The sequence below is a fragment of the Haliaeetus albicilla genome, chromosome 26 (assembly GCF_947461875.1).
Source record: "Haliaeetus albicilla chromosome 26, bHalAlb1.1, whole genome shotgun sequence".
Lineage (NCBI taxonomy): Eukaryota > Metazoa > Chordata > Aves > Accipitriformes > Accipitridae > Haliaeetus > Haliaeetus albicilla.
Window position 1 is genome coordinate 16,634,004 of NC_091508.1, and position 16,944 is coordinate 16,650,947.

Sequence of the window (16,944 nt, forward strand, 5' to 3'; positions counted from 1 at the left end):
CCGTTCACATCAACATCTACTTTCATGTTGTAAAACCTGGGGAAAAAGGGAAAAAAAAGCAGCTTCACATATTTCAATGCAAAAGCCTCATTTTGGTGAGGAAAAGGAGGGGAAAGCACTCTTTGGTGGTAGTTTATACAAAAAACAACCCCAAAATGAAAGTGTGGAAATACTCAGGGACCCAAGGCAGGTGTGGCTGCCCTAAAGCCTGCGGCTGCTCTTGCCCGTGCGGGGCTGAGCCTGAGCAGGGCCATGAAGCGGCTGCTGGAGTCCAGCCCCAAGCTTAAAAGACATGAGTTTTCACTTTACCCCACTTAGGGAGAATGAAAAGCCCATTTGGTCGGGACCGACTTCAGAAGTGCCTCTGGCTTTGCACTGCAGCCACGGTCCCCATTTCCCACATCAGAAAGGTGCAGGAGGAGGGTAGCAAGGAGCAGGGATGGTCCACAGCAGCATCCTGGGTGTCTCATGGGGGTTTCATCACTCCAGGGAAAGCCCTTCGCCCTCCTCTGGGCAGTAGCACATACGGGGTTAATGCTCTGCCTCGTCCCCGCAGGTGTGGGGATAAGAGCAGGGTTTGGTGGGCTTTTCCCCTTCTTTGTTCCTCTCCTTCCTCTATAGGACCTGGAGTCAGTCAGTGCCCCCCCTGAGGAAGAGGAGCCAGCCTCTGCCTCTGGGCTTGGCTGGCTCCTTCTCTCCATGCCAATCTTCACATGCTGTTTGGCATCGGGCAAGATCCTGGATGAAGCTCGTGGCTGTCTTGCCTGCCTGGCACAGAAACCCCAGAGAGCAGCTCAGCTGGAAATGCCTTTTGCCCTGAGAAGCAGCTGGAAAAGCACTCAGCCTCCGAGGGTCTCGGCCAGTGGTGCTGCAAACCTGCCCCAGGTCCTTCTGTGGGGGGACCAGGACCACGATGGGCAGCGCAGCCTCCTCGCCCGCGGCCAGCAGCGATGCTGGGGGGAGCTGGTGCCCAGGAGAGCAGGTAAGCCCACTGCTGGCTTATGGATTTTGCTTGGCTGAGCTGTATTACTCCCAATGTGGAGATGTTAGCAGCTGGGTTTCCCCATTTCCCAGCTTGTGGGGGTAGCAGGTCCTTCTCTGGAGACACCTCGTTGGGTTTATGTGGTGGAAAGGTGGCTGAGGGGGTCTGGGTGCCCCTGCTTTCCTGCAGGGATCTGCCCAGCTTGTGTCTCTGTGGTGCCAGCAAACCCCCAAAGCATCCGGCGGTGGCATCTTTCGAATGCTGGGGGAGGCTTTTCTTCTCCGCGATACTCGTGCGTTGATGGTGGCAGTGGTGTGTTGCTGAGATGGCTGCTTAGTGCTTAGCGTCTGCTGCTTCTGTGCCAAGTGCTTTTTACTCTAATTTTTCTATCGTATTGTTTTTGCTGTTAGATATAAGGGACAGCATCTTCTGTCACACAACAGCCTCCTCTTAACTTTCCCAACGTGTGCTGGTAAATCCAGGGTAGGCTTAACTCAAGGAGCAACATTAATCATCAAATCTATAAGCAGGCTATAGAAAGGCCAAGTGTGAATAATTACTGCTCAGATGCTAATTACCCAGGCCCAGACCAAACCCAACATATTAAACACACCGCTAACAGGAGTGGCCTCTCGACCACGTTGCTGTGTCCTCCATAGCTCTCCTACTGCTCTCTCTGCAGGGGACAACTCCAAACATCTGCTAACACGTGCAGATCCCAAAATATACTTCTGCTCATTCGTATTTGAGCAGGGGAGATGAGATGGGAGGGATCTGACTCACAGCCGACAGACTGAAGGACGGCCAGGTCCTGCACTGGGACCGGCAGAGCACAAAGTTGGTCTTCTGGGGACGTGCTGCTGGGACTGGGTGCAGTCTTGTTCTTGCTGCTCGTGGTTGAGGACATTGAGCAGCTCCATCTGTGCGCCAGCACCTGGGAAACAGTGCCTAGCTCGTGGTGCAAGGGTGGGTTTTCCTTGGGTGGGTGCCCAACCCCTCCCAGGAGAGCTGGGGGCAGAGCTGGGCTGGCAGCCTGGGAGGTGAGAGGGGTCAGTTCTCCATCACCGTGTCCATCCTTGTCCCTCCTGGTGTGGAGGGACTTGCTGGGTGTGCAGCGATGTCCTCTCCCAGGCTGAGGCACTCCAGTGGCGCGAGGACCTGGCCAGGCTGTTGGCTTTGGCACTGGATTGACTTCCTAATGCCAGACCTGAGCCCTCCAAACGCCCGTGGGGTGTTGCTGGTGCTGGGCAGAGCCCTGTGACCTGTGGGTGCTGGTGACTGCGCTGACCCTCCGCTGTCAGTGAGCCCAGCCCAGCCCTGCAGCCACCTCTGTGATTGCCTCCAGGTCGGGGAAATAAAGGCGAGAGCTGTGCTGGACCCTCCTGGGCTCTGCAGGCAGCTGCCAGCTGCTTTCTGCCCCTCCTGCCTGCTCTGCTGAGGGCAGCTCCTGGGGAAAGTGGGGAGGGCTCAGGCGCTGCACCAGCTTCAGGTTGAATTTCTGTCTCTGTTACCGGAGGCAGCATCTCTCCCCGGGGCAGGGTGACTCTTCCCCCAAACCAAGGGGGTTCAGCAGAGTGACACTGAGGAGACCCCAAGAACTGGATCTGCCCGTGGAGAGCATTTTGCGCGGTGAAGGGAAGGCCACAGCTGTCTCACAGCTGGCAGAGCGAGCGGTGTGTGCAGGGAGGCGATTCCCTCTGCCGTGGCTTGGTGCAGGACCCCCATCTCCCACCTCCCGCAGGTCTGCGCCAGCCACACTCCACCAGCCCCCTCGGTGCCTTGCTCTGCTCCAGGGCTGCCGGGCACAAAATCCCAGTGATGCCCGTTCACCCCCATCCAAGGGGGCACTAACAGAAGAGAGGACATGGAAGGATTTTTAGGTTCAAACTCTTCGGCATCAGCAAATGCCAGCGCTAAGGTCGGGCAGTGCTGGGGCACGTTGAACTGTGCTGGGGGGCAGATCTGGGATGGGGACGGGCGCTGACATGGGAGCAGAGCTCACGGCTGGGTTGGGGGGGGTCTGGCGGTGGAAGCTGAGCTCCTCCGGACTTTGGGACCTCCGCCCTGCTCCAGCCCATCTGTTCAGCATCTCTCAGCGGAGATAGGGACCGGAGGGGTGGGGGGGTCAAGGCGATGGGTGCCTACCAGCATGTGCGAGGGGCACAGCCCCCTTCCCTGCGAGCGCCCAGGTGGTTCAACCGAGTTGTGAAGGGATCAAAACATTTTGTGCCTGGAGGACAAGGAGCGTGTGCGAGAGTGAGGATGGGCTTGTGTTGGGGGGTGCAACCTTCCCCTGTCACCTCCCTTCTAGCCTGAATGCTTCTGCCATCATGATTAATTTATCAGGTACTTATGAATATGCAGATGAGACTCTGGTTTCCAGGCTCTGCTTTCAGGAGGGAGGCTGTGTGATGGGCTTTCTGCTGCTGCTGCCTTCGTAAGAAGAGAAATGTCATGTACCAGGGTTTAAAATAAATAAATAACTGCGCCGCCGAGAGCGTCTGAGTCTCTGCGGCTCCGTGAAGCTGTGGGATCTCCTCGTTCCTCAGTGTCAGGGATTTTTATGAGTGTCCCTGTGGCATATGCACCCTGTCTCCGTGATCCTGCGTGGTTACCAGTGATGCAGAGGTGTCTTTGCCAATTCCAGCCTTTGAAACCTTAACTGAAGCCCCAGAAACTTCCACCATGAGTGGGGGTGAGGGCTGGCTCCCACCAGGAGAGGAGACATTCAGAGGGATGGGTGTGCCTGGGGTGGTCGAGTCCTGCAGGAACGGGGGGTTCTCCTGGTGGTGGTCTCTTTACCACTGGAAACCCCAAGGTCTGGGAGACAGGGAGCGGTTTGGGAGGCTGATGAGTGCGTGCAGGTGGCTGTTCAGCTAAAGCAAGCTCTGTCCCTCTCTGGCTGGGCTGTGTGATGGAGAGCTGCGGGGCAGGGGCTCTTTCAGGTTTGGGATTCAGCACCCAGCTGTGCTGACCTGTAAGCATCTGCAGAAGTACCTGGTTTTTAAAACTTCCCCCAAATACTGTGTGCAGCAGCCAAGGCTAACTTCCCCCAAATACTGTGTGCAGCAGCCAAGGCTATGCATGCAGGAGATAATCCCACTACTGGGGCCTCTCTCCAGCCTCCTCCATGCTGGGGAGCTGTGATTCCCAGGGTAGAGGAGCAGGATGGGGCCAGGTGAGGCTTTGGGGCTGCCCTGGGGTCCCAGCCCCAGGGCCTGGAGCAGGGAGAGGGCTTCTCCCCAGTCCACGGGTGCATCTCCCTTGCTGAAAGCATCCAACTCCTGAGTCTCACAGAGCGTTTGCGTGCTCAGCGGTGCTCCCACCAGTGCTGCTGCGCCTGGACAGGGGTTTTCTATTTTAAATTTTACTTTATTTTCTGGGGCTAATTGGAGAAGCAGCAGGAAGAAGGGAGCGTGGCTCAGCCCCCGCAGCCGGCTCCTGCTTCCTAAGCAGGACGGGGCTGCCCCGGGGGGTAGCAGCACCGGGGCCGGGAGCAGCGCGGCAGCCCCTTGTCCCGCAGTGGGGTCGGGGCCGCGTCCCCCCCCCCGCCAGCCCCAGCCGGGCGCTGCGGCTCCCGCGGCGGTCGCCAGGGGGCGCTATAGTGGCGGAGCGGTGCGCGGAGCCGAGCCGGGGCGGGGGGAGCGCTCCGCGCCTCGGCGCGTCTGCGGCTGTAACGCCCTCGCGGAGCAGCACTCCCCCCCCCGCTTTAACACCCCCTCTCCCGGCTCCGCAATTCCATTTTTGGGGCTTCTCTCTCTTCGGGAGAGGGGAAGGTTGCGCTCCCGCGGGGATGCGCGGAGCTGGGGAGGGGGTTTTGTCCGTGTGTGGGTCTGGGGATGCTCGGGGAGGGTCAGGGGGTGGGGGGTGGGGGGGGCAGAGGAGCGGCGCCAGCTGCGGGATTTGCGCTGGATGCTGGGAAGTGCGCGTTTTGCACGGGTTTTAAAAAAAAAAAGAAAAAAAAAAAAAAAGAAAATTCCCCCCCCCGCCCGAGGTGGGCCGGGGGAGGGGGAGGAGCGCCCCCGGCTTCGTTCGTGTGGTGTAAAGGAGAGGAGGGGAAAAAAAAAATACACAAAAAGGGGGGGGGTAAAAAAAAAAAAAAAAAAAAAGGAAAAACCCGCACGCACCACCCAGCGGCCCCGCGCGGTGATAACAAACTCCAACTTAAAAAAAACTTCCCGAGCCCATCGGGGGACGCGGAGGAGCGCGGAGGCGGCGGCGCTGCCCAGGTGCCGGGGGCGGCCGGGCCGCGGAGCCCCGCGCAGGTAGGGGCAGGGCCGGGGGGTGCTGCCGGCTCCCCCCGCCCAGGGAAGCGGGGAGGCGACGGGAGCCCCGGCCCCTTCCCCACCTGGGACTTCGCCGTGCGTGGCACCTCCAGAGCTAAGGGAGGTGGGGGGGGGTGGTGTTGTCTCCTGTCAGCTGGGGGGGGCGGTGGTGGTGGGGGGCGAGGGTGAAACTGGATGGTGTTGGGGAGGGGACAAAGGGGGTTTGGCCGGGGGGGGGGGCTCGGGGCGTCCGCAAAGGCTCCCCGGTGCAGAGGGGAAGCGGCGGCTCAGGAGAGGGGTGTCCGCGGGCTGCGGTGTGAAGGCAAGCGAAGGCACAGCAACTTTTATAATCGACTTTTTATTAAGATTATAAATTTAAACAAATCTGAACAGTTTTACCCGGTGATATACAATTCCATATGCACAAAAATACAGGCTTACAAACAAAGAAAAAGGAGGAAAAAAAAAAAAAAAAAGACCCCAACAGACCGTTTGGCAAAGCATCCTCAGTTATACATACTGCTGATACCGTGAAGTTAAGAGTGGGCAGGCTGCAAAAAAAAACAAGGAGTGGGGGGACGACCAGAAAACCCACCTTTTTACAACAAAAGGTTTTTCTTTTTTTTTTTTTTTTAAAAAAAAGATATATAAAAAAATCAAGAGACTCTACAGGAGACAGATCTCTTCACAAGACCAAACAATGCTGGTTTTATGATTGGGAAGGCTGAAACCAGAACAGTTCAACTTAAGGAAAAAAAAAAAGGGGGGGGGGGTAAAAAAAAAGAGTGAGAGACCCGACACAGCACACCGGAGACGTGAGTAGTGTTACACGGTTACCTGCGGCATCACAAACACACACCGAGGCGGAGGCTCCGGGCTGCCGGGGGCGGCTCGTCCCCTCCCCGGCGCGGCGGGGAGCAGCCCGGAGGGACCCCCGGCCCCTGCTTTACCCCCACTCCCCCCCCCAACCCCGCACACACACACACCCCCCTCCCCTAAATTTCAGCTCTCGTAACCCTCCAGCTTTACCCTGGCACAAGCGGTGGGAAGGAGAAGTCACATCGCACACGTTTCTTCTGGGAGGAAAGTTGAAATGTTTTCATTTCTGCGCCCCCCCAACCCCCCCCCCCCTTTTTTTTCCTTTCTTTTAAATATCTAAAGAAACGCACAAAAGCCAACCGGCAGCGGCTGCTTTTTCCCTTCCCCGTACCCCAAAACCAATCGAGCCGGGGGCGGAGGGACCCCGCTGGGCGGGGAGGGGGCCGGGGTCTCTCCCCGCCGCGGGGTCCCGGGGCCGGGGCCCGGCTCTCACGTGGCGCTTCCCCGCCGCCAGCACCGGCCCCGGGAAACCCGCCGCGAAGAGAACCCGAGCGGACACAAAGAGGATTATTTAAATAGGTGCTTCGTTGTTGTTTTTTTGTTGTTGTTGTTGTTTTGTTTCCGTTTGTTTGCTTATTTTTTGTTGTTTTTTTTTCTCTCTCTCTCTCTCAGCTCTGCAAAAATAAAGTCCCAAGATCTTAGATTTTTTTTTCTTTATTGTACAATTTATAAAACACTAGCGTGGCTCTGCCCTCCCACCTCCCCTGCGCACCCCTCGGCACCCCCCACCCCCCCTCCCCTCGCCCCAACCCTCCCCTCCCCTCCTTTGTTTCAGGGTTCCCCCCCCCTCCGGAACCGCTGTCCCTCGGATCGCACCCCCGTTTTGCAAACACGCACACACCCGCCCCCCCCTCCCTTTTGCTCCCCGCTCCTCTCTAAAACGCGACGATGGCCCGAGTCCAGGCTCCCAGGCTCGCCAGCGCCTGCTTGCTGCACAGCTGCCCGTTGAGGGGCTGCTCCGAGTCCGCCTGCTGCCGGCTCACCAGCCCCGTGAAACCGGAGCCGAAGATGGAGATCAAGTTGGAGATGTTGGAAGAGTCCTGGGGGTGCTCGGCGCTGTACTCCTCGAAACGGGCGCGTTTGGTGCACGGGGCGAAGGGGGGGCCGCCCGCCACCCCGCCTCCCCCCGGCTCCCCTTCCTCCACCCCCTCCTCTTCCTCCTCCTGCCCCGGGTAATACTTGCGCTTGGTGCCCGGCGTGGGCGGCGGGGAAGCGAGCCCCGGTGCCGGCTGGCAGCAGCAGGGGCACTGCGAGCAGCAGTCCTGGTGCAAGTACCCGTTCTCCACCGTGGTCACGACGTGAGTGTCCAAATCCAGCACCGTGGTGCGGCTGCTACAGTGCGGCGCCCCGCCGCTCCCGAAGTCACAGCCGGCGGCGTAGAGCAGCCCTGGGGGCGCGCTGCTGCCGCCGCCGCCGCCGCCACCGCCGGGACCGGCGCTACCGGCGGCCCGGTAAAAGCCCGGGGACGAGTCTCTGCAGGGCGCTCGCTGCAGCTCCGGGGGCGCCGCGCACACCGGCACCTCCAGCAGCTCCGCACCGCCCCGCGCCGCCGCGCAGCTCCGCGCCTCGCGGTCCTGCGTGTCGGCGGGCAGCGGGAGCGCCGCCAGCTCCGGCGGGGCGGCGGCGGGCGGCGGGCAGGCGGGCATGGCGAGGAGCGGAGCGCCGTCGGGGTAGTGCTGCTGGCGGCGGTAGAGCTCGGCGTAGCGCTCGCTCAGGTAGAGCTGCCGGGCGTTGCGGAGCACATAGGAGACGAGCAGGTTCTTGTGGAGCTTGATGCCGCCTCGCTGCGTGCGGGAGCTGTGGATCTTCCGCAGGGAAATACTGATCAAACTCTGCGCATCGAGGGTGCACTCCATCCTCCTCCGGCCCCTCAGCATCTGCTCTCGCCACCCGCGCAGCCAGGCACCCCGGGCCGCATCCACACGGCAACCGGGAGGGTGCGGAGGGTCGCAAAAAAGGAGGATAAAGAGGCGGGGGGGGGGGGGAGGGAAGGGAAAAAGAAGGGGGGGGGGAAGGGGAAGGGGGGGAAGAGCCTGAGGTCGCTGGAGAGCGGAGGGGAAAGGAGGGGAGGGGGGGGAAATACAGAGGGGTGTCTTCAGGGGGCGGCCAGCGGCGGGAGCAGAGCGGGCATCGCCGTGCGCGCCGGTGGCTCCCGCTGCTGCTGCTGCCGCTGCTGCTGCTCGCCGCTGCCGCCGCCGCGCTCCGTGCAGGCAACGGCGCGTGCAGGCAGCGCCACCAGCGCCGCGCGCGCCCCCGCCCTCCCCGCGCGGCACCGCCCCCGCCCGCCTGCCCGCCCTCCTTCCCTCCCCGCGCGCGCGCGCGCGCGCCTGCCCCGCCCCCTCTCTCCCTCCACCCCGCCCCCTGTCCCTCCCTCCTTCCCTCCCTCCCCCCGCCGGCCGGTACCTGTCGCGCAGCGGCACTGAGCGCCCGCCCGCCCAGCCCCCGCCTTTTATAGCACCGCGCCGGCCCCGCCCCGCCCTCCCGGCGCGCCTGGCCAACGGGGCGGCGGCGGGCGGCCTGACGGGCGGGCGCGGCGGCCAATAGGAGCGAGGCGGGCCCCTCGCACCGTTCAAATGCTGACAGGCGCGGCGCGGCCCAGGAGGGCGGCGGGGACCCGGCGGGGGGCTCGGCCGGGCCGGGCGGGGGGCGGAGGCGGCGGGCTGGGCTACGGGTAGCCCGCCGGAGCGGCGGTGGGGCCGGGGCGCCGCCTCCCTGCGCCGCTCCCCTCACACAGGTGAGCGGGGGGCGGCTCCCGCCCCGGTGGGCGGCCCCCAGCAACCGTGAGGGCGGGGGTGCCCCCCCCCCCCCCCTCCCTCCCGGGTTCGCGGTACGGGCCGCCCCGCTCCGCTCTCTGGGGGGTACCGGGCCCCCTGCACCTCTCTCTGTGACACCCCCGGGGACGCTGTCTTATCCCCAACACCCTTAGTGGTACCGACACACCCCCCCTCCCGGCTGGACGCAGCCCCTTGCCCCTCCTCCCCCCGCAGACACCGGTGCATCCCCCTCCTCTTTGGGCTTCCCCAGCCCTGCAGCCTTAAAGGATGAGAAGAGCTCGGGGCACCCCAGTACTGCTGGTTCCCCCCTCGCCCCGGCAGGGAGACCCCCTTCTCCTGCTTTGCAAGCACTCACCTTCACCCCACAGCCGGTGGAGAGGAGTCAGAGGTTTCCCCCCCTGCGTGGGAGCAAGGAGCATGCACCAGCCCCCATCGCACCTGGTTTTCCCCCAAAGTGGGAGCAGGTCGGTGCACGGGTTGTTGCTAATTAAGGGCTCCCATCCCACCTTGTTGCACACAACAGTCTTGAATCTGCAGGGTGGCGTGGGTGGGTGGGGGGACACCTTGCTCCTAATAGGTGCCCCCTCAGGGTGATGTGATGTGAGGGGTCTGGGCAGGCGCTTCTGGGATGGATGGGGTTTGGGGGGGTGCAGGGGGTCAGGGCTGCCCCTGTAGTTGTTGGTCTGAAGGACCTGGCCACCGGGGGACCCAGTCATCTGCCGGGGGAGCAGCAGTACTCAAGGAAGCTGGTGTCACTGCAGAGGAGCAGCCCTTGGCCAACAGGTAAGAGCTGGGGGTAGGTGTGTAGCTGGGGGGGGGGCTGCAGCGTCTTGGTGGGAAAAGGAGCCGTGAGCTGGGGAGCCCGGGAGGGACCGCAGTGCTGGGGCAACGGGAGCTGCAAAGCTGCTTCTGAAACAGCATCTTCTGTAGAAAGCAGAAGGCAGGAGAGAGAGGAGGGGGTTTCCCCCACTGACTGCGGAGGTTCCTCATGCTGGGTGCCTGCTTTGGGGGACGTGCTAGTGTGCATACCTTAGCAGTGACTACAGGCAGCCTTGTATCTGCAGGTTGTGGAGAGCCCACCAGATAGCAAACCTCTGAAGACCTCACTCCCACTGATGCAGCACAACCTCCAAACCGCAGGGGCAGTCGTGCAAGGTGGTCATTGGACTCGTCAGCTTTGGGGACACCGTGCAAAGCCCGGGGCTGTGGGGGCATGCTCGGAGGGCTGGGGGCTTTGCTTGCTTCCTGGCCTGGCTGGACTTCACTGGCTCAGCTCACTTGTGTGTTCTGTCCAAGGGAATGGGAGCAGGCCAAGCTCCATGGAGGATTTTTCTCCATGTGGAAGGGTGCTTGGGACAGCAGTGGGGCTGGGGCAGCTTGTTGCCCCCTGAGCGGCAGCTGGCTAGGTCCTCCTTGCTTGTGCAACCTTGCTTGTGGAGCAACCTTCTCCACAATCTGCCCTCAGTCATGCAAACCGGGGTGAATGACACTGTGCATTCCCAAACTCCTGTAGGATGCTCTTGACCCACTTTCCTTGTTCATAATGTGAAAAATAATCACAAGCCTGTCCAGAGGGTGGCTGTAGCTCAAGGTGGTGGATATGGGCAGCACTGGAGATGGGGGATTGTGCTGTATCCTTCCTGTCCTCCACCACTCTCTCTCCCTTGCAGTCCTTCCTGCAGGTTGGCTTTTTCAAGCCTGTGGCTGTACTGCAGCTGGAGATCCAGGAGGTGATACCCGGAGCTGGTCTGTGCAGATAATATGGGGTGCAGCAGGGCTGGGGTTTGGGGCACATAGCTTGGGACCAGTGCTGAGCTTTGGGTGTTTTGGTGGCTGGAGCCAGGACTCGCTCCCGCTCAGCAAGATCAAAGGCTCTGTCCTTGCAGGGTGTTGTCATTGGTGCTTGTGGACTGAGCCCCAGCTGTGGCTCTGCAGTGTTTTCTGTGGCCTCCTGGGCACTGGGGAACCAGGGCAGCAAGTGCTGTTGCTGCCAGCCCGTGCCACATCTTCCACCCAGCCAGTACAGGCAGCGATTGCCTCTCTTGCTCAGCTGACATTTGCTGCTCTCTGGCCCATCTCCAGCTGTAAAACTCCAGCCTAGGTGGTCCAGGCTAAGAGCCTGAATTGCCCATCGGCCGGCTGCTATGAGGTGGCTTGGACAGTGCAGATGGTGCCAGCTGCAAAGCATCGCTCTGGCAGACATCCTTCACCTCGAGTTCCTGCTCACCATCCCGCCTCAGCTCAGACTTGCAGCATGGCCTCAGGATGCTGCCCAGTACGGGCCCTCTGCTCTTTAATCATCGCTAGCCTTGGGTTGTGGCTTTAAGTGAAGGGTCAGGTGGACTTTGCAGGGCCCTGCCTGCAGGGGTGCCGGGTTTATGTAGGTGCAGAGGGCCTTGCAGAGGATGGTGCATCCTCGAGGCTGTTTGGGCATCGTGGGGCAAGCCTGGCAGGGGAGATGCTGCTGTCTCTGCTTGTCAGAGAAGTGCCCTCTGCTGTAGCTGCCTGAGAAGCTTTGTGGCACCAGGAAAACCCAAGAGCACAGCAGGATTCTCTAGGAGATGAAGATGGAATTAAAACTTTAATCTTATTTAGACTCTGGGTAATTAATATAAAGGCTATAAAACATGGGCCTGATCCTCACGCTGACTGCCGGGCACCGCGCTGCGGCTGGTGAGGCCGGCGGTGGCTGCAGGCTGCCTCTCCTCTCCGGCTGGCTCTCCTGGCGGGTGCAAGTGTTTTGTTTGCAGACACGGTGGCTTTAATCCTGGAGCCGGGACGGGCTGCGCACTGTGAAAGCTGTGCTGCTTCAGTTTGGCCTGTGGACTCCAAAATCTCCCAGAGGCAGGAATCTGGCTGATACCTGTCTTGGCACATGACTGTAAGCTCTGCTTTTCTAAAAGAGGATAACGAGTCCTGTCCGTTTCCTGGCTCTTCAGTGGCAAGCTGGGGCAGGATGGGTTGGTTTGGTGCTTGCCTTTCCCAGGAAAATCTCTGTGTCCTGTCCAGCATCCCTATGCCCTGGTCTCTGCTGGGGTTTGTGTGCCCTTCCCATGAGAAAGGGCCCTGAGGACCCTACTGCTGTAGGGGACGGTTGGTCTAAAACCATCTCGGTTAAATGTAATTGCAGCTTTTAACTGGCCGTTAAATGGTGAGTACCATTACTTCCCCAAAGGAAAGCGAGGATGGGCCCAGGATTTGCTGTCTGGAGGGTTGTAGCTGCATGTTTCCTGGTATACATGCTGCTGGTGCTGGGGTCCGGTCTGCGGTGTGAGTGCCGTGGGGCTGGCCCTGGGCTGGGGATGGTGCAGCTGTACCGCAGTCTGTCCAGCCCTGCTGATGTCCTGGTGCCAGGGCCGGTTTTGCAGCCGTCGATCCTGCAGCAGGCTCCAGCAGCAAAACCTGGCGGTCCGCTGCTCTCAGCTGCAGAGTAAACAAGCTGGCAAGAGAAACCATTTTGCTTCAGCTAGTAGGAGAAACCCTTTTTAGGTAGCACTTCCAACTGGCAATGCTCTCCTTCATTAACCCCCTCCTTCCCTTTCCAATGAAACGTGAAGTTGCAGCGATTGGAGATCAGGCACTTGCCGGTGCAGCTTTGCCACCCAGAGCAATGAACACAGACGTGAATTTACTGCTTGATCTCATAATTTCAGTGCAATTAGACTGGCTGCTATAGAGCAATTTCCCCTTGAGCCTTAGAGTCCTGGGCCTGGGCATTGCCCAGCTTTTCTCAGACAAGGAAGCGGAGGCATTTGGGTATTGGCTGAAACATGAGGGTTTTTTGGGTGCACCTGGAACTTAACTCCCTGGAGACGCGTCTGTGAGTTGGAGCTGTGGGTGCCTGGCATGTCTGAAAAGGAGCCTGCTTTTCAGGCTTACTTATTACAAGACAGGCACCCAAAGCTAGTGGGAAAACAAGCCAGAACAAGGTTTTCAGGTTGAGTTCTGGGAGCAGGGCTGGCCTCTGTCGTCCCCCCCGCCTTGCTCTGTGCTGGACAGGCGCAATGTTGCCTGGCCCCCCAAGCTGCTTCCCAACTTGGGGGGACCTGTAGCACAGACCCACAGGGTCTGCTGCAGCATTGTGGGCAACGGGGCACGTTGGCTCCAGAAGCCGGCAGCCTTGGGAGCAGCATATGCATCCGTATTGATTGAGCGGGCTGTGGGTAAGGCTGTCACCCCACTGTTGTATCTGTTAGCTCTTTCTCACAGCTCTAGTACCACAGTCAAATACTTTGTATGAAATCCTGGAGAAAACAGGGATGAAACCATATTGAAAAATCATTCATTTAATTATCGTTCCTCCGTGCTTTTAGCTGGGTAGCTGTATAATGCCTCCCAAGCACCACTGTGGCATAGGGCACATGGATGAAGTGCTCAGTACTTTGATCTGGTCTGTTCCTACCTAACTTCACTGACTCGTTTCCTACATTTCTTGTACCCTGGGCACTGCTGTGCAGTGTACAGGTGCAACCCATAAGCTTCCCTGCCGTTGCTTCACAGCCTCTCACTGCTGCGTGGCCAAGCATAGCCTAACCCATCCCTGTGTCCAAGGTGGTGCTTGCAAACTCTCCCGGTGCTTTCTGTTGTCCTACTGAGGTGTTGGGAGGTCGCCTTGGACAGGAATTGCATGACTCTTGCTTTGACTAATCCTGGGAGGGTGGAATTGAGGAGGTGATTGCTACCAGGATCTTATTGCTGATCTCCGCAATGGACTCTGCCTATCCTGCTGTGTTTGGGCAAATGCTAGCTGTGTCAGTCAGCCAGTGATGTGACCCAAAGGAAGAGGGGGCCTCTGCCTCCACCCATGTTTTTTAGCTCACGCACACTTTTGTTGCTGTCCCACAGGTTGGTCTGCAGTAGCAGATCTGTTCCCTGCTAGAGCTGGGTGGGAATGAGCTGCCAATGGTGTGAGCAGAGCTGTGGGTGTTCATGGGGAGGCTGCAGCATCCCAGTTGGTCTTGGTGTGATTTGCTTGGCTCGCCTGGCACCCAGAGCCATTGGTGTGATGCTCTGCAGCAGCAGCGTTGTAAAGCTTGTGGTACAGGTGCTTCCCCAGGTCTCTAGCAAGCCTGTCCTACTGTGCTGGTCTCTGCTGGTGCCTTGTCTCCTTGTTCCTGGCATTAGGAGGACATGAATTTCCTGCAAAACCATTGCAGGATGCTAAAGCTGCAAGATAAATTGGGTGCAGCAAGCTTAGGAGTTGCTTTTTTGGGAAGAGGGGATGAAGTTGGTGTCCACTCCCTCCAGCGAGCTAGTGTTTCACACCTTGGACTGTGTGTTCCCCTGGACCCTGCCACCCAGGGAGCTCGTCACAGCTCCCTGATGGATATGGTGTTTGCCCTCCCGGGGGCACGAGGGATCCTGGGAACTTCTCTGCTTCCTGCACAGGGTGCCTGGCAGCTTGCACAGGAGGCTTGCGTCAGCTCCCGTGAGCTCCCCTGAGTATTGCTGAGCTGCTGCAGTGGTCAAAGTACCCACAGCCTCTGCCCTGCTCCGTAGTGACTTGCAGGTGATCTGAGTCCACAGAAGTTCAGCCTGGCTACAGGGCTGTGCGGCTCCAGGCTGGGCTCAGCTGCCTGGGTGCTTTCCTAGCTCAGGTGTGGGAGTTGTGCCAAAGGGCTAGAAAATTTGGGGTGCCTCTGTGAAACCTGGCTGTGCTCAGCACTAGCTCTCATCTAGGCAGAGCTGGAGATTGGGGCTGCAGGGGGGTCAGGGTAGGTCCCTCGCCCAGGGAACTTGTCACCATGGCTTGTGGAGTCACTCCTGGGAGGATGCTTTCACCTGTGGTTGCTCTTGGGTTAGGGACAGGAACAAATATCACTTAGAGCTTATGAAGAGGTCCTTTAGCCTGGTGTTCACAGCTTTGAGCTCTGTCCCTGCCTGGGAAATGTGATTTTGTCCCCATGGTCTGGCTGTGTTCTTAGCAGTCAGGCTTCCTCTCTGTGCTGGTATTTGGCATGTCAGCCGATTATCCTGGGGAAAAAAACAAGAGGAAGGCCCCAAAGTTGTTTGCTGCATTTGGTGCCAGGTCCCTGCAGTGGGTTTTGTTGGAGGCTGTGGACGTGACCACCACCTCCTTGGAGAAAGCAGGTCTGTGCGGGGGGATCCGCTGGCAGCTGGTGGCAACTGGCTCTCTGGAGCTGCTTTGGGGTCTCCCTGCTGCCACCCCAGAGCATCACTTCCAGGAGGGATGAGATGCCCCAGGTGTCCAGGGCTGTTTGCTGGGCTGTGGTATCTGATAGTGACCCTATTTAATTGCTAGGTCAAATATCCTGAAGTGATGTGCAGCCAAGGGTTGATCCCTGGGCTTGGTCTGACCCCATGTTTTAGCTGTAAATGTGGCTGTGCTGGAGGACAGTCCTTACCCTAACTGGAAAGTCTGTCTCCAGCATCAGCGTGAATGAGGGATGTTACCTGCAGATCCCTTTGCTGCCCGTCCCAGGTGGAGCAGGACAGGACTTGCTGGGGACTGAGTGGGATTTGTAGCTGTGCTCCCTACCGATGGGACCAGCGGGCTCTTGGAGGAGCCCAGGCAGCAAGCTGTTATATGGTGATGGGAGGGCATGGAGACCAGGTGTCTGTGATCTAGGGCTAATTGTGTGTCTCTGCCTCTGCTTCCCCTCCCACCTACCCTGTCCTGTGGTTTCTAGATGCTAATCTGCACAGGGCAGGGCCTGTCTTACCATGCAGGCAGCATCTGGTGCGAGGGGCCCTTGGGCAACTCCTGCGATAGGAATTGCTCATCTCCAGTGAGACCACCTTCCTAGGGCTCGCGATGCCAGGTTGAGAGCAACCAAAGCGACAGATCCTTCCCTGTTCCCTGTGCTTGCCAACTCTGTAGGGAGGGCAGTTGGGGCAAAAATTGTATTAAAGTTGGAGCTGTGGCTCGGGTGGGGAATGAACGTCAGGATGGTGTGCGGGACCTGCCTGGGCTCCTGGCCCCAGGCACGGTAGGGGTCCCCTTCCTTGCTGAAAGTGACCCAAAGCGTGTGCAATTAATGCTTCCAGCTGATGCCGGGCTCCGAAATGGTTAATCGCTGCCTGCCTGCGATGGAAACTGCAGCCTTCCCCGAGCAGAGCCCTTCCAGCCGGGGAGGAGCGTGGCCTTGCGATGCCCCGTGGATGGATGGACAGACGGACGGATGGATGGACGGCGGCAGGAGGACTACAATCCCCGGCAGGGAGCAAACCCCTGAGGGGTTCCCGGGGGATGCCGGGACTGGTAGTCCGGGGCCTGGTGTGGGGGTCCCCGCTGCCACTCGTGGCTGGGGCTGGGGGACCCGGAGGGAATGTGCAGTCTCGGGGAGGAGCCAGTGTGTTCACCCACTTTGTTGTTAAATACCTTAAAGGAGCAGTGGCTGTGCCCGAGCGAGCTCCCTAGCGGAGCCGCGCAACCTGGGCTGTGGGCTTTTTAAAGATAAAAATCACTCGCGTGGCCTTTGTTATTAATGACATCTCCCGCTCTCAGTAACTCCTTCGGTGCCTGGGCATCGCCAGCCCGGCACGGTGATGGGCCTGCCTCACCGCGGGGCTGTGTGCGCGATGCTGGACCACCTCTGGTCCTGCATCCCCTCCAGAGCATCCTTCTCCTGGTGCTCTGTGGCCGGGAGGTGGGTGCTGCCGGGAGGTGGGTGCAGAGCCCTCCGGTGCTTTCCGTGCCATGGAAAATCAGTGCTGCTGCTGTTTCCTCGCAGGGGAGACATCCCCGCTCGTAAGCCCTGCAGATAAAGAGCTCTGGAGTGAAGCACGGAGCAGCGACCATGTGGGCAGCAAGGGCAATTTCTCATGCCACTGTGGCACAGCCATGACCTGGAGATTTCTTTCCCCCCTGGCAAAATTCAGTCTGGCACCTGGTGCCTCCAGCCAAACACCCTGGCCTGGCCCTGGCATGTGCCCAGCAGACACCCACATCAAAGCCACCGCGGCTTGCCTGGCCCCTTGCCAGCAGCTACCTCTAGACAGCTTGAACAAACCTGGAGGGAGATGACAGCGAAGCATCCAGCCCCCGGCAACTCCCGCCTGCTGTGGGGCAGCCGGGGCTGGC

The 16,944-nt window shown here is 59.7% G+C and overlaps 1 protein-coding gene across 1 annotated transcript; it reads right to left on the bottom strand.

The window, feature by feature from the left end:
- Positions 1–5,586: 5,586 nt before the first annotated feature.
- Positions 5,587–8,390, bottom strand: IER5L (immediate early response 5 like). Its single transcript, XM_069772192.1, has one exon. The coding sequence runs from the start codon at positions 8,001–8,003 to the stop codon at positions 7,002–7,004; it is 1,002 nt and encodes a 333-aa protein (XP_069628293.1). The 5' UTR covers positions 8,004–8,390; the 3' UTR covers positions 5,587–7,001.
- Between the last annotated feature and the right edge of the window lie 8,554 nt (positions 8,391–16,944).

What these genes read in the sequence shown, in the direction of transcription:
- IER5L (XM_069772192.1), bottom strand. Translation starts at nt 8,003, where the DNA reads ATGCTGAGGGGCCGGAGGAGGATGGAGTGCACCCTCGATGCGCAGAGT.